At 39.3% G+C, this 15228-nt stretch overlaps 1 protein-coding gene across 2 annotated transcripts in view; it reads right to left on the reverse strand.

Annotated features, from left to right (window-relative positions):
* Positions 1 to 5841: 5841 nt before the first annotated feature.
* Positions 5842 to 15228, reverse strand: part of MIPEP (mitochondrial intermediate peptidase) — a 78677-nt gene continuing 69290 nt past the window's right edge. For both annotated transcript variants that reach the window (XM_075083734.1, XM_075083744.1), the window contains exons 18-19: positions 14693 to 14766; positions 5842 to 6091 (exon numbers count right to left, since the gene is read on the reverse strand). In XM_075083734.1, the coding sequence (XP_074939835.1) occupies positions 5997 to 6091; positions 14693 to 14766 (169 nt within the window). In that variant the 3' untranslated portion in view covers positions 5842 to 5996. The remainder of the gene's footprint in view (positions 6092 to 14692; positions 14767 to 15228) is intronic.

Consider the following 15228-nt stretch of genomic DNA (forward strand, 5'->3'; position numbering starts at 1 on the left):
GTATAAATAACATAGGTCTTTAATAACTTCATTTGAGCTATGGAAATTTATCCTGGATGAGGACTTGGCTCAGGGCCACAAAGTGAGTTAACTTGATTCCGCCTTCATGAGGAAGAAAAGTGGGGTTGGTAGGAGTGTGCACTACGTGACACCAGCAACCCCTTCTGACTTTATAAGCATTTTTTCTTTCACATGTATTTTGAACACTAAAAGTAGGCTATGACTGAGCCCTTGTGACTACTCCTGAAGGGTACCATTAATAAACAGACTTTAACAACCGCCTTGCTAACCTGTTGTAAATGTGCTAGAGGAGCTCAATGAGCTTGCCCAACCCTTACACTAAGGGCTGCTGCAAACAGCAGCCAAATACAGGCTTCTGACTGTGCTAATGGGACAAGCCAATATTCAAACACCGGCTTGACAAATTAGTATTATTCATGAGGTCCAGCTGCCTGCAGTGTACGGGGAGCTGCTGTCCTGTGGCGTGCAACCTAAAGGGGCTCGTCCATCCCAACCTGCCCTGGCTTGGCAATGCTTCGCCTTCGCAGCGGGTCATGTTCGGGTCATTTCCCCAAGGCCCAGCTCTCCCAAGACTCATCTCCTGTGGCGCAGGGAAGGCAAGTGAGAAATGCTGTTCAAGCATGAGATGCACTTCAGGCTATATGAGCACGTGCCAGTAGCAGCTGGGGGCAGGGTGGGAAACACCTATCACGCTGCCATTTTGATATTCCTCTGACATGATGACAATCACCAGGTCAGAGTCACTGTCCAAATCACCCCTTGCCTCCTCCTACTCCTCCTTGGATCGTGTCCCACTGCAGCGATAAGAGCAGAGGCAGAGGAAGCCATTTGGAGGTGTCTAAGGAGTAAAGTGAAGGGGCTGTAAGGAGTCTGAAGGACAACTGCCAAAGGCCACCTCATAAACCCCAAGATGTCCTGAAGAAAATTTAAAAGCATCTTCTGCAACTATTTTAATATTGTACTACATGATATTGTCATTAATGTATAAACTTGATCATATATGACAGGCAGGAAAATCAAACAATGGTGGCATTTGACGACTGAAAAATGGTAATATCAAAAAAACGAGAAGTTTGGTGCTTTGAGATGTTCTGAATTTAAATCAGCGCTCCTGACACTTACATTCTAGCCCTCTGTGCTCTCTCCATAGTTACTGGAGCAACAAAAAGGCATGTGCAAGAGCTGGTTCATTCCACCCTAAGACAGGTAGGGTATGCCCCATTTTGAAGGTGCCTGTTTCTTCTTGTCAAGCATGAAGCCAGCTGGAATGGCAAGCTTTAGCCACCTACAAGTTGCCTTAGAGGCTACAGGCTCATAGGCAACTGCTCGGCAAGAGGCATCCCACTCCCTTTCCTCTGTGTTTCTAAATCTACATGCCAGCAGAGCACCAGCTAGTCATCCTGTCAGATCTTTATCAGCACTTTGCTTCTGGTTTAAGTATTTTGTCTTTAACAGATTTTTTGGATACTTCCTCTGAACAAGCCGTAACGATTTCCTACAACTGTGCAGCTCCGGCGTGCCACACCGCTCCTTTTAAAGAGCCATCTGTTGAAGAGCAGCCGCAGCAGACTTAAAAGGTAAACAAATTTCAGCCTGCGGAAGATCAGAAGGGCCGACAGGCAGTCCTGCTGGTGCTGATTTATACTTATCTTTTATCTCCTTCCTTCTCCTCCCCAAGCGCACTAGCTGTTCTCCCACGGTCCTTCTCCCAGGGAAATCCATGTGCTTGCTTTCTGCAATCGTGCATTTTCAATTTTCAAGTTCTTTAGGTCTTCTAATTTTAATGTAATATTCCCCTTTTGGTATACTGCAAATCTGCCATAGTAAAACACTCACTTGAACTCATTCCCAACACCATGTAAATAAAACCCTGGCTCTGGGAACAGAAAATATCCAATACTTTGCCCAGAAGCAATCTGAAATAGCAGGGGCACAGTGCCTCCCACTTAACAGCAAGCAGAGGAGATGCTTTGGCTCACATCGCTTTTCCAGCTCCCCATGAATTCCTCCCTAGCCGTGAAGCAGGCAGCAGGACAGTTACCCAGCGAGCATGGACTTGGTACTCCCATGGCAAAGCCTCCTTCCAAAGGCACTCTCTTCATTCATAGCTCATGACACCAGAAAAGACGGCTGTCCCCTAGCACAACTAAGGTTACGGGGCTTTTCTGAATTAATCTGAACGAGGGCATATTTTTGAGAAAATAGTCCAGTTTTGATGTGCATTTCTAGGGCTGATCAGTCAACGCCAGCACCATCCTTCACACGTGTTCCAGTGCTCAGTTGTCCTCTTTTCCTCTCCCCAAGTTTTTTGCTTCTATATCAACCCTGTTTCATGACTGGTTTCTAATCTATATTCAATTCTTCCTTGCTCTATTTCCCTTCTCTTCCCCGCCTTCTTCACTTAACTGCTGCCCTCTGCTCTTCTTATCTTTGTCGGCAAGGTGTTTAGAGAGCACCAGCTGCATTTATGTCACCAGAAAGCAACCATTAAGCAATATTTCAGTCTGTCTTAAGTGAACCAGAAAAATAATCACATCAAACATGAAAAAAAGCAGACCTGACACCTCAGACTACAAAACGTAATCCACGTGTGTTTTTCTGATATGTCTTAATTACATGTTATTACCTCAGGATTGCATAAGGGTATAATTTCTTCCAAAGATGGTCACTACTTATTTTCTATAGCAGCTAAAATCCAAAACATAGTACAATTTCAGATTAGAACCATGACCCTGAGTTACAGTATTATAAAACCAACTTTTGGAAAGCTGGTTCAGCAGCCCCAGTGGGAAAATACAGAATGCTGGAAAAGGGTTACAGTGGTTTTTACATTTAAGAAGAGTTACACTGCTGGTCACAAGAGAGGTCTCACATTACTGAAAGTACACATATTTGCTGGAAAATTAAAGTCTCTCAAAAAGAAAAAAGAAAGGAAAAAACATCAGACATTTGAACAGCTGGAAGCATTTTTAGAAACTACCAAGAAAGAGAAAAAAGTCGTTTAGAATAATATTTCCCTTTCTGTAGTAAGCATCGTAGTGGTGATATAATATGTTCTCAAGAAGCTTAATCATGTCTACTCTTCAATCCTCAAAGGTTATTTCATAAAAAAAAATCAGTGGAGTCAACAGAGTTTCTTCACAAAAACACCTGAAGCTGTCAGTCTGAGTTATATTTACTTTTGTACCAGCTCCCTTCTTTTTCAAATGTCCCAAGAGCTATGAATCTCTGGCAGTAAGCTGAAGTCCACTGTGCTCTGGCAAAATACAAGATTTTCTTCCTTTCTTTGCCTATATCTGATTTTAGTATTAGGAAGATGTTGTTTGACGCCACTCTGAGAAAAACTGGAAAAGACTGTTGTTTACAGAAGGATCAAACGAGACAGTGAACTAAGGAAGTAACAGCAGCCATGGGCATCGACCAGTGACTACTACATATATTTTGATAAAGTATCTACATTCTAGAACCAACATCAATTTATTTCAAATTAAAGAGGCAATCTCTTAATTTTAAATGCTTTGCTTATTCTGCCAATTATGATGCTTTATTTTCTTTACCATAGTGCTCACAGGGCCGTGTCAGCACTAGGATTTCCTTTTGCGAAGTTCTTCTTTGTCACAATGAAGCTTTCAACATGTGCCAACTCCAGATAAACATTACTGGTAGCTTGCTTCAGTGCAAAGAACAGGCAAAAAACAACACAAGGCTCCCTTGGCAACACCCTTGAATTCCCCTTAAAACATCCTTCCACTAAATACTCTACGAGGAGTTGTTAAATTTATGTTCATGAGCTGTTGTATCCTTTCGAGAACTTCCCATCACCATAGTGCGTTTTTACTCACGCCTAAATGTAAATTTTGTTTCATTGTTGTGGTTTTTTTAATCATTTAACTTACAGCAAAACACCCACCTAGTTTGTTAAGCAAAACCATTCATTCTTTCCTCGTAGGGACCAACTGCAGACACTGAATGTAGCCTTTCAGTTGTACAAGACAGAAGCCACGTCTGAAAATATGCCTGCTATTGTTTAATCAAAACATACAGAAAATGTTTAAACTCAGTTCTAAAAGAATGGCAGTGCAATTCATACAAGACAAATTCCCACCACGCAAAAACAAAGTGAAAAAATAGGGTAAAATATCAAATGATACCTGATAGCACAAATTCTGCTAAAAAGCAGGGCCCGGTCATCCAATCAGCTCTTATTCTTCTTTATCCCTTCCCAAACAACCACTTTTTCCAGTTGAGTTTCTTTTATCTTTATTCTTCACATGCTTCTCTCCCAGCTATTTGCCCTCAGCAGACAGCCTTGGTTCTCTTCCTCTCTTGCTTCTCTCACTGCACTTGCATGGAGCAGGACATGTACGACACCTTTTGCAACAACCTACAGGGGACCTCCAAAAGACAACGCCATTACTCTAGAGAAAAATTAATCACTTTTTTTTTTTAATAGGCACTCAAGTACCATTTTGTAATTTACTTCAAGAGAAAAATAAAACCCCACTGGTAGTGTTTCCCTTGTTTATCGCCCACTGTGATGAGCAACCTTAAACTGCTCCAGCTTATCCTGGAAAAACATCTGTTTTGAATGATTTTGTCCCCCTCAAACCTGCCCTTCTGTACTTTAAACAGCTCCCCAACACTTGTCCACTCACCATTAAAAGGAAACTATAACAAACATGCAGGGAACAGATTCCGGCTGTCCCTAAGCCGCAGAGTTTGTCAACATATTTGCACAATAATTGTTCTCTGTGATGGAATCATCAAAATGCCTGCAAATCCATATTCACAAAACGTGATATACTTCATCCAGTAAAGCTCTTAAAGTAATGTGAGCAAAGCTGTAAACCGCTGCTACACAATAAACCAAACACACCCAGATAACAGATAAAAGGACAAAAGGGCCCAGTTAATGGGAGAACACTCCTCAGGAAACAACTGCTCTACTCCTGACCTGTGAGTACTGAAGCTCAGTGAAAGACCTCCAAAATATAAGCCCAGGAACTAAAATTCTAACACTGTTGGATAAAAACTACTAATTGAACAATACCAGTTTTATGGCACCTTGTAAATTCCATTCCTCCTCCCAACCATTTTATGTACCTGACACAATGAACGGTCCATCTTTTGTATTTAGCTTTAAAGTTTGCTACTTCTGCTCCAAACCTGAAGAAGACCTGCTCAATGGCTTTATATAACAAAAGATACTACTTTTACTTCAAACGTGGCCACACATATACCCACTGGATCATCGCAGCTACAAAAGCATGACTACTTTCCATGTTATCCTCTACTAGGAAACATTTGTGGGGTACCTTTTCTACTCCTTTGTCTCTTTTTGTGTTGCAAGATATCTCTTTCCTCCACACCTCAACATTTTCCATCACCTACTTTTATGACTAGTTTTTCTTCTCCCATCTTTTTGTTCCCTATTTCAAATACAGTTCCTAGTTTTTCACTTCATCTTTCTTTCCAATTTCCCCTCTCAGCTGCAAACACAATTTGCTTTTCCCCAGTGCAGAACTCCTGCAAGAAATAGGGTTAAACAAGTATAAAGAGTATCCATGAGCATGTGAGAAAGACCCATGCAAACGGTTCTGGGTCATGACACATGTCCTAATACTGAATCCAGGGTGCATACCAAAAGACCACTCATACCACTCCACCCACCCTGAGGATGAGTTCAATTCCCATTTAACCAGCAGTTCCTACAAGATCACATTTTCTAACAGTACACGCTAGAGGATTTGCTCTCTCAAATTCCATGCCAAAGCTCCTATGCAACAGAAAGCCATCACCTTCACAAATGAAACCACGTGATACAATGAAATTATTTATTACTGTTCCACCGACATGAACATTCAGACTTTTACAAGTGTTCACCAAGAACCAAAACCAGTCACAACAATAATTTGTCCACAATTATTTAGATGTATGCTCTCTTCCATAAAATAATTCAGTTCTGTTGAACATATTTATGAGTCCATGATAAAGGTCTCGAAGTCCTGGTCTAAGTCTGAAACAAGGGCATCCACAAAATCTTCAACTGAAGGTGATTTCTGAAGCATACCTACAAAACCAAGACAACAGACTCTTAGCAAGAATACTATGACCTTGAAAGCTTTGTCAATAATAATGCTTATTGCTAACTAAATTTTAATGTCACAATATGACAGAAACTTCTATCATATTTCTTCATCAAGAAATAATTGCAGTTACAGTGCATAGGTATTATTTGATTTCTTCACGCTACCTGTTACACATTATCACAAAATTGAGAAGTTTCAAGACTGTGAGCTGATTTTTATCATTATAATCTTGCTTGAGCAGGGAAATATATTCATTTTAAAGCAATGCAACCATAGACTCAATCATTTCCAAACGACTGGAATAAATCAGTGATGGAGTGGGTATCTAGATCTGTATCTGCCAAGCCTCAGGTATGACAGAGCCAGAAAAAACAATGTATTTTCTTAAAGTGTTACACACCTTAAAAGCAGTTAATCTAGTAGTTAAAGTACACATACCTCTAAAATGTCTCACAAGGCATGAAACATACCCAAACAAATGCATTTTCAGTGCACTGCAGTTTTAGTTTTGCTTTTTTTACAGTACCAGGACTTACTTTTTATTAAGAATTTCAATTAGTGCATGTTAGCTGTAGCATATAGCTACAGAATAACAGGCAGGGAAATTAGCATAATGAAGAATCATGCTCAAGTACTTTGTCAGGTAAATCTATAAGCAGACCAACTGAAAATTTCACACCTTCCTCCCCAGAATCCCAGATTTTAGAAAGCATCAGAATATATCCTATAAATTATTTTCAGATGGTTCTTTGCACTAAATATTACATTAATATTGGTCTTTTCACTGTTATTAACATTTTCAAGATTATATATGGAAATTTACTGCATTACTTGTACCAGAGAAAAAACACTATAGCTGCCAAATAATGTAAATTTGATCTTCATACTTTGAAGTGATCTGTTCTTTCTGACAACTGCCAATGCAAATATAACCTTGTTCTACCCTTTCTGATCAACGTACCTACTGAGCGTAATTTTATATTCTTTCACATCCTCAACAATATTTGCTTTCAGTGGAAATTATAATTGCATGCTGCTAAAGACCAGGATCTTTTACTACAACACAATGATTCAAAACCCACCAGGAAACAGACCAGCTTGAGGTAATTTTGTGTGAGCAACCAAAAAGAATTTTCTTGCTAAGACATCACAGAATCCCATTTAAATCTGATTTAAACACATTGCAAGTATCAACACAAACTGCCATGACGCAGTAGATTAATATTGAGCACTAAAAGGAAAATAAATCCTGTACTACATACAGATTGACTGAAATGCTGTTAAATGAGATTTGCATCAAGCTATTTTCGAAATCAAAGAGAACAGAATTAGTATTTCCAAAAACTTGGTAAACTTGACATCTACTCTAATGTTAGTAAAATTGCTGTGGAATTACTTCACAATGTGGAATTAGTTCACAATGAAAAACGGCTTGCTATATGCTGGGCTCAGAAACAGATGTGTCCAGATACCAACTACTAATCTAACCTCCCCAGAGAGCCATGGCCTCTTGAAGACTCCCTCTCTCAGGTTCCTGAGTGGGCTGGCTGAGGGACAGGCGTATTTGCTCCTCAACAACCTTGGAAAAATTCCAGTTCAAACTCGTATTATTTTCCTGCAGTTTTCTCAGAAGTGGAAAGCATGCCTTCAGAAGGTGACATGGATGGCAGCCTGCTGGAACACGTACTGTCATGCATGACTACATCTCAAACTCAGTTGGAGCAGTCCAGTCCCAACAGCGCAACTCATTTTGCCTTTTTTTGGCCTCCTTTTGCCTCAGACATTTACATCTGAACTAACTGGCTCTATTTCTCCAGACTGAGCAGTAGGAAGACCTTCATGGGTGCCACTCATCTGACCTTTTGTCAGGTCTAATTTATGATGAGAAGAGCTGTGCCTATGAAGAACCTACTTTTCCCTGTATCCCAGAAAGGAAACCTGGATGACTAGCTGAGGTCTAAAAATCTCAAGTCAGTGAAATTATTCCTTCCTTCCAGTTTTTAAGATGTGGCTATATAAAAGAACCATTTTTCTATAGTCAATATGCCCTCTTCTGTCATGTATCAATACGAAGGGATGACCGTAATGCTGCATAGACAGTATATAAAGATGGACATAATAGACATAACCACCACTCCCCAAGCCCCAAAATACAATATTCCAATATTCCCTTCCAACACTAACTTTATAAAAAACAGCCAGCCCAGATGATGTTTAGCCAATTCTTTCGACACGCTAAAATTTATTCTGCTGTGGACAATTCTTAAAACTATGATTATCCATACATTGTAAAAGAAGAAAAGCTAACAGTATAATGATTAGCAGGGAAGATGAGAGATTGATGCTGGGATTATCTTCAAGTAGATTTAATTTTCCTCTTACATAAAAATGGCAAATTATAACAAAAACATTCCAACCCTGGGTATTACAAAATGAATAAAAGAAGCATAATTAACTACAGTACACTTGGATGTATTTTAGTGCAGCTGAATACAGTCTTACCAAATCTCTCTCAAAACTTGTTACAAATTGCATTCATTCAGACTCCACATGGTTTGTTTTAAATACAAAGGAGAATTCAAAACCATTTTGGCAACAGTGATGTCAAATTACCTCCTAGCCAGTAGCTCCAGTAGCTCCAACTTTTGATAATGCAAACAGATTTCAGATTTCTTGCATTAGTGGTCTACTGCATTGCTATTTTCCCAACACTGACATCAAAAGCAGACACTAGCAGAATTTGCTTTTGCAAGGAAAGGATGAAGAGTAACTGACGTCATTGCTGAAGAACTCCTACTGTAGTAAAATGATCATGCCCTTATGAAATAAATAACTACAGATTTTAGAGTAGACAGCTCCAAAAGAAACAGACACCGACGGTATTTCCGTGTTTCAACCTCTTACTCTACACAGATGTGTTAAGAATGGTCATGTCTCCCTTTAAACTCAATTAAAATATATCAAAGCATGATCAGCTTTGATATATTGTAACTACTCAGCACTTCAGTCTAAATGATTTAGTAAGATGTCCACAAGGTCTGATGGTTGCAGTTTTAAAAACTAGGAGTGTATTTTATATGTTTAGCCCAACTCCTATTTCAGCTCAGTCTCTCCCAAGCCTAAGGCAACTGCACAGCTTATCTTCCCTGCTTTGAAGTCTTCTTTCACATTACAGCACTGTGGTTAACCACACCCTTTTGAGAGATGGCTAGCTATAACCTACAATCACTGAAAACTGGGAGAAGAATAAAGCCTGTGGCAAAATTTGGCCTCTGCCCCTTTGGAACACTAATTATTTTGGGTCCATGTAGTTTGAGTTAACATATAGCTGCCATTAACATCACCTTTTAGGATTTTTGCATATTTCTTATACTTTCAAAGAGACATACAATCATAATCTGAAGATTTTTAGAGCCTCTTCAAATCATAATCATTCCATGAAGTATAACTTGAGGCACAGAAAAACAAATTTTCCAACTGCACTGGAGCAAATGCATGTTCATTTACAGATTCAGGTGGTTTGATTACCACGTGTGCACATGGCTGACTATGTCTGTCTGCATGCAATGCAGCATTAACAAATCAGGAATGCAACTTCGCAGGTATTTTGACTAGGACTTCTTCTGAGACTCAAAGGACAATGTGACTGCATCAAAACTGCAGAAGTGCATGGCAGGATATGTTCCATGCTCTCCATTCCCAGAACATCCAACCCAGTACTTTTCACACTGCAGTTCACTTTCTGCCTATGCACCTGGGTTTCTTTCCAGCCAGGGAGTGCCAAGGGAGAGAGGGAGGGATGGTGCACACCTGAGTCTTGTTCAGACCTGCAACCATACAACCGAACCTGGAAGGGACACCTGGTTTACATATCTTTAAAGAAATTTGGAATCCCTAATGCCATGTAGTCCTGGGAAGGAGAGGGTCTGAAAGAGCCATGTGGCCAACCCAAAATGACAGAGGAATCAAGTTCTTCTCAAACTGTATTTCCTCTCTAAAGGAAAAAAAAAACCAAACAAGCCTCTTGGACAAAGCATTGTTCACCCATTTTTTAATTGTTCCTGCTATCCATATTTGTGACTATTTCTGTATTTTGGAGATTATCAAAGGGGTAAAAGGGGGTCCCTTCAGAAAACGTAAAAAAAAAGGTTTCATAAAGCCTTTGTGGTTGTTTTTTTTCTAAATGGAAACAAATGCCAAGAGAATCAAATTCAAACAAAAACAAAAAAGTATATTATGTTTTCTAATTAAAGACTAGTCCAAACAGGAATCTTGTCAGTAACTCCACTGGATGGCAGGTCAGATCCTTTATCTTCCCTAATCAGTACATCTATGGAATCATGTGGGAGAAAGATGAAAAGCTAGGGTCATATCCAAACACAAAAGAAAGACAATAGATAGCTTCTGAGAAGAAAAACCTAACAAAGAAACTATAAATGAAATATGCTTGTGAAGTTATCTGTTATCAAACAGTCAGTTGATATGGCTAACATCACAATGAGATACGGAAGCACTTCAAGGGTGAGGCTACATACGTGCATCTAGAAGTCAGACTTGTACAAGCACATTTCTTTATATTAAAAAAAATGCCTGAAATAACAGCCTACGGAACTTATGTTTTTTGAAATATGGCACTAGTGAGCACAGAATCTGGACTGCTTCCCTGAAGAAGGGTAAAATCAACAAGCTTTTAAGTTTGTGGGAATCTGTCTTTAATCAGGAATCTGTTTGGTCATCTGCTATGGGAGCGCAGTGTTACAACTGATGAAAACCAACAAAAGATGGAAATCAAGTATTCTGGAACACCCATAATGAAAAGGAAAAAATGCAGCAAAAGGAGTCAGAAGCTGACTGAACCTAAACAAAGTAAGGAACAAGTAACTGTTCTTACTTGTCTCCTTAAATTCTCCATTTTTGTAATACATTCAGCGCAATTAAGTATAAACATATAATAAGCTTTTCCATCATGTGTGTTCTATGATTTAACCCCAAATAATCCCAAACAAGCAATCAATTTATTAACTTGTCAAAAGACTTGAGTCACTTCAATTTCATTTTCCAGGGAGTCAGTCAAGCATGTTTTTTTTTAAGTTTTGCACTATCGACAGAAAAACATCACAATATGCACAGGCAAGGAATCTGCTGATGAATTCTGGTTATTTTTATTATCTTGAATATCTTCTAAAATTTCTGTTTAAAGTAATATTAAAGAAATTCAGAGTATAAAAGTGAAATTCAAAACATAAAAGTAGCCAGTGCGATAATCTGAAGCAAGGAAGATGTACCCTTGGTGAAAGAGGATCGGATCAGGGAATACCTAAGCAATTGGGACATACATAAGCCCTCAGGCCCTGATGGGATGCTGAGTAGTGAGGCAGCTGGCAGCTGGCATTGCAAGGTGACTCTCAGTAATCTTTGATCAATCATGGCCACTGGGAGAAGTGCCAAAGGACTGGAGAAAAGCAAATGTTACTCCTGTCTTCAAGAAGGGCAAGCAGGAGAACTCAAGGAACTACAGGCTGGTTAGTCTCACCTCAATCCCTAGGAAGGTGGTGGAGCATTTCCAGGCTCATGAACAACAAACAAATCATCAGGAATAGTCAGCATGGATTCACCAAGGGCAAGCCATGCTTAACCAACTTGATAACCTTATATGATGAAACAACTGAGCTGGTATATGAGGGGAGAGCCATGACATACTGTCTACCTGGATTTTAAGAAGGTTTTTGACAATGACTCCCATGAGATACTCACAGAGAATCTGTTAATGTGTGGGCTGGATAATCAGACAGGGAGGTGGACTAAAAACTGGATGAGTGGCCAGGCCCAGATGGAGGTGATCAGTGCCACGAAGTCTGTTTGGCCAATAACTAGTGGTGTAGCCCAGGGGTCAACACCAGGTCCAGTTCTGTTTAACATCTTCATTAATGATCTAGATGGGGCAGAGCTCAACAAAGAGAATTACAAAGTCCTGCACCTGGGGAGGAACAACCCCAGGCACCAGCATATCCTGGGGGCCACTCAGCAAGAAAGCACTCTGGATGAAAAGCACCTGGGGGTCCTGGTGGACACAAAGTTGAACATGAGCCAGCAATGGGCCTTTGTTGCAAAGGTGAATGGCATCCTGGGCTGCATTAGGCAAAGTATGGCCAGCAGGCTGAGGGAGGCGATCCTTTCCCTCTATTCAGCACTCAGGTTCCCTGTGAACATCAGGAAACACTTTTCCCCCTGTGATGGTGACCAAGCACTGGCACAGGTTGCCTGGGGACGCTGTGGAGTCTCACTCCTTGGAGATACTCAAAAGCCACCTGGACACGATCCTGGGCAACTGGCTCTAGGTGGCCCTGCTCGAGCAAGGGGGTTGGACTATATGCCCTCCAGAGGTCCCTTCCAACCTCAGCTATTCTGTGGTTATGTAATTCTGTGAAAACATCTTGAAAACTTCTGCCAGTTTTTGTAAGTCATAGTCTGTACTCTTATCACCAGTGCCACTCATGCTAATGCTGACACAGAGGAGTTACTGCTGTCTGGTTCTCCTATTACACGTGAACAAACACACCAGCAGGTGCACTACAGTTATTGACCTTAATGTGACACAAAGTTATGTTTAGTGGTTTATGGATTTACTGATTTAAAGAAAAAAAAATCAAACTGTATATCTTTTACACACAGACTTTTTTGTCACATTACAAAAGATCCCATTATTCTACCACTAACATCAAGTTCACTGCCCTGCAGTATGCACAACTATTCCTTAAACATAGCTTACTCTCTTCTTCAAACCCCAGGCTGCAGAGCTATTGCCTCTTCATCTGTCACCATTGGTCCTACCAACTCACCAATGAAGCTACTGCACTAAATGAATTGGGTGAATATGAATATTGAAATGCCTAAAACATATAATCACTGCATTACAAGAGTTAAACTTGTTTGTGTGCTTTCACTGTACCTTGCCAGACTTCATCATACTTGGATTTCCTTTAAACTTAAAATAAACTTGGAATTTCCTGGACTATGATGGCACTTTTTCCATATTAATTTCAGTAGCAAGTTTTATCCAAAATAACTGATGCACACTCTCAACCCCAAACTGATTGTACCATGTTTCACTGTGTTCTCTCACATACAAGGGGGAAAGCCAGTTCTACTTCCATAAAATTTATATAAATCCATCGACACATTAACTTTGTAAACTTCATTCAAATAGTATTTGATTCAAAGGAGCACACTGCCAGCAACTTCAACATAGCCTCTAGGACATTCTAGGAAGATTCCATGCTCAGTAAAATTAAAAATATGTCCCAGAAATAGAAGAGATGATAAGCATAACTGGTCTTTTTAAACATTCTTTCTTTCTTTCTCTACCATATGACTGTAATTGGATTTGCTTGTAAAGATGTACATTCCTGTCTTGCAACTACTTAATCCACAATTTTGGGCTACTATTTTTTGAGGTTATAAACACAGACTCTGTAAGGACGGTAAAGAAAGGCAAGTTTGCAAAGTCAGGCTGAATGAAAAATAACCCTGTATATCAGAAATACAAATAGACTAATCTAGAGAATATATAGTTGCTTAATGTATGAGTCTAAGGAGAGCAGAGGTTACGGCCTCAAATATAAACAGATAGGTCAAAGAACTGAAATGTTCTAGTTATGAAACTGTGCCAATCTCATGATGAAATACAGACACATTACCACTGTCTTCCTTATCTGTAGGAAAAAACCCACAACTTCCAGTGTACCAAACTGGAGTGAAAGGAGGCTAATGAATTAATATTAAGAATTTCAGAGGGAATTGAAAGATGCCCTATTAGACGAAGTTCTTACCAAGTGCTCATATCAGGAACAGCGACACTAATACAAAAATGTTTGATTTGAATACTGCAACGTTACAGAGGAAAGTCTTTATCCTGATCTCACTGATAGATGTGAGATAAAGTCAGCAGTTTCTCAAACTTTTTTCATCCTCCTGACATTTTTTTCAATATACAAGATATAGTATTTTTGCCATTGCTAGGAAAGATTTTTAGAAGTTATTTTCCAGATTCAAAAGGCAAATATGGTACTGAGAGAAATAATGAACAATGCTTCTTTATTACGGTCTTCAGACTTACATTTCATGTGAATGTATACTCAAAATACTGATACAACCAAAGCTATTTTGATGATGCTAAAATGATGTGGTCAAAGCAAGTTCAAATTCTTGTATCAAAAATAACCAGATCTGTTATTAATTCCATTTATGTAGAGATTACTCATTTTTTGTATCCAAAAATGGTGCCATCTATCTTCCTTCAAGTTTGTGATACTCTTATTCTCAATTCTTTAGACAGCCTTGTAAAACAACCCCTTCCAACACCTCACCCTAACTCTGTGTGGTTTTTATTCTGTGCATCACAAGGAGTTCTACTGACCGTGACACAAAGTTGATGACCAGTCCATTTAACTAAATAAATAAACAAGTTTTATTTCATAAATCCAATGAAAATCATAATTAAACTAAAAAGACCAAACTGCGAAATGCAGTTAAATTATTTCTTCCTTGAGCAAGGGAATAAAACAGTTCTATTTTTTTAATACCTTGAACCATAAGTATGGGCTCTTTTCCACCGCCGTGTGCCAGCATCTCTCTACGATAACGCTCACCCATTGCCCTGGAGAAACACAGATGTTAGAGCCATCTGCAAATGCAACCTGTTCAGCTTTCAGAGTTGCTTCTAGGATCCCTACAGAACTCAGAGACAGAGATCAAATGAAATCTTCTGCCTGAAACAATGACTGCCTTGATCCCATGTTGACTCCTCAAATTCAAATTACATTTAAAATTACACTATGAGTAACTGAACTAGACAAATTTTATACATATGAATATGTGTTGGTGTTTACAGAAGTTAATTTGTGAACAACATTTCAGCCTTCATTGCTCCAAGGGGAAAAGTTGCTCTGTTACAATGCTCTGAACATTCACCTACGGTGCAAGAACATCTACAATTTATCATCTCACAATTTACTTTTTAATTTCACAAAGCAAAATGAGCAGGGTAGCTATACTTAGCTTTGAAGTTGGTGACATGAAGCTTGTTTAATACCCGCAGCTGCTTTGATTTCAATAGAAA

This window comes from Phalacrocorax aristotelis, chromosome 1, assembly GCF_949628215.1.
Source record: "Phalacrocorax aristotelis chromosome 1, bGulAri2.1, whole genome shotgun sequence".
In the NCBI taxonomy this organism is placed as follows: domain Eukaryota; kingdom Metazoa; phylum Chordata; class Aves; order Suliformes; family Phalacrocoracidae; genus Phalacrocorax; species Phalacrocorax aristotelis.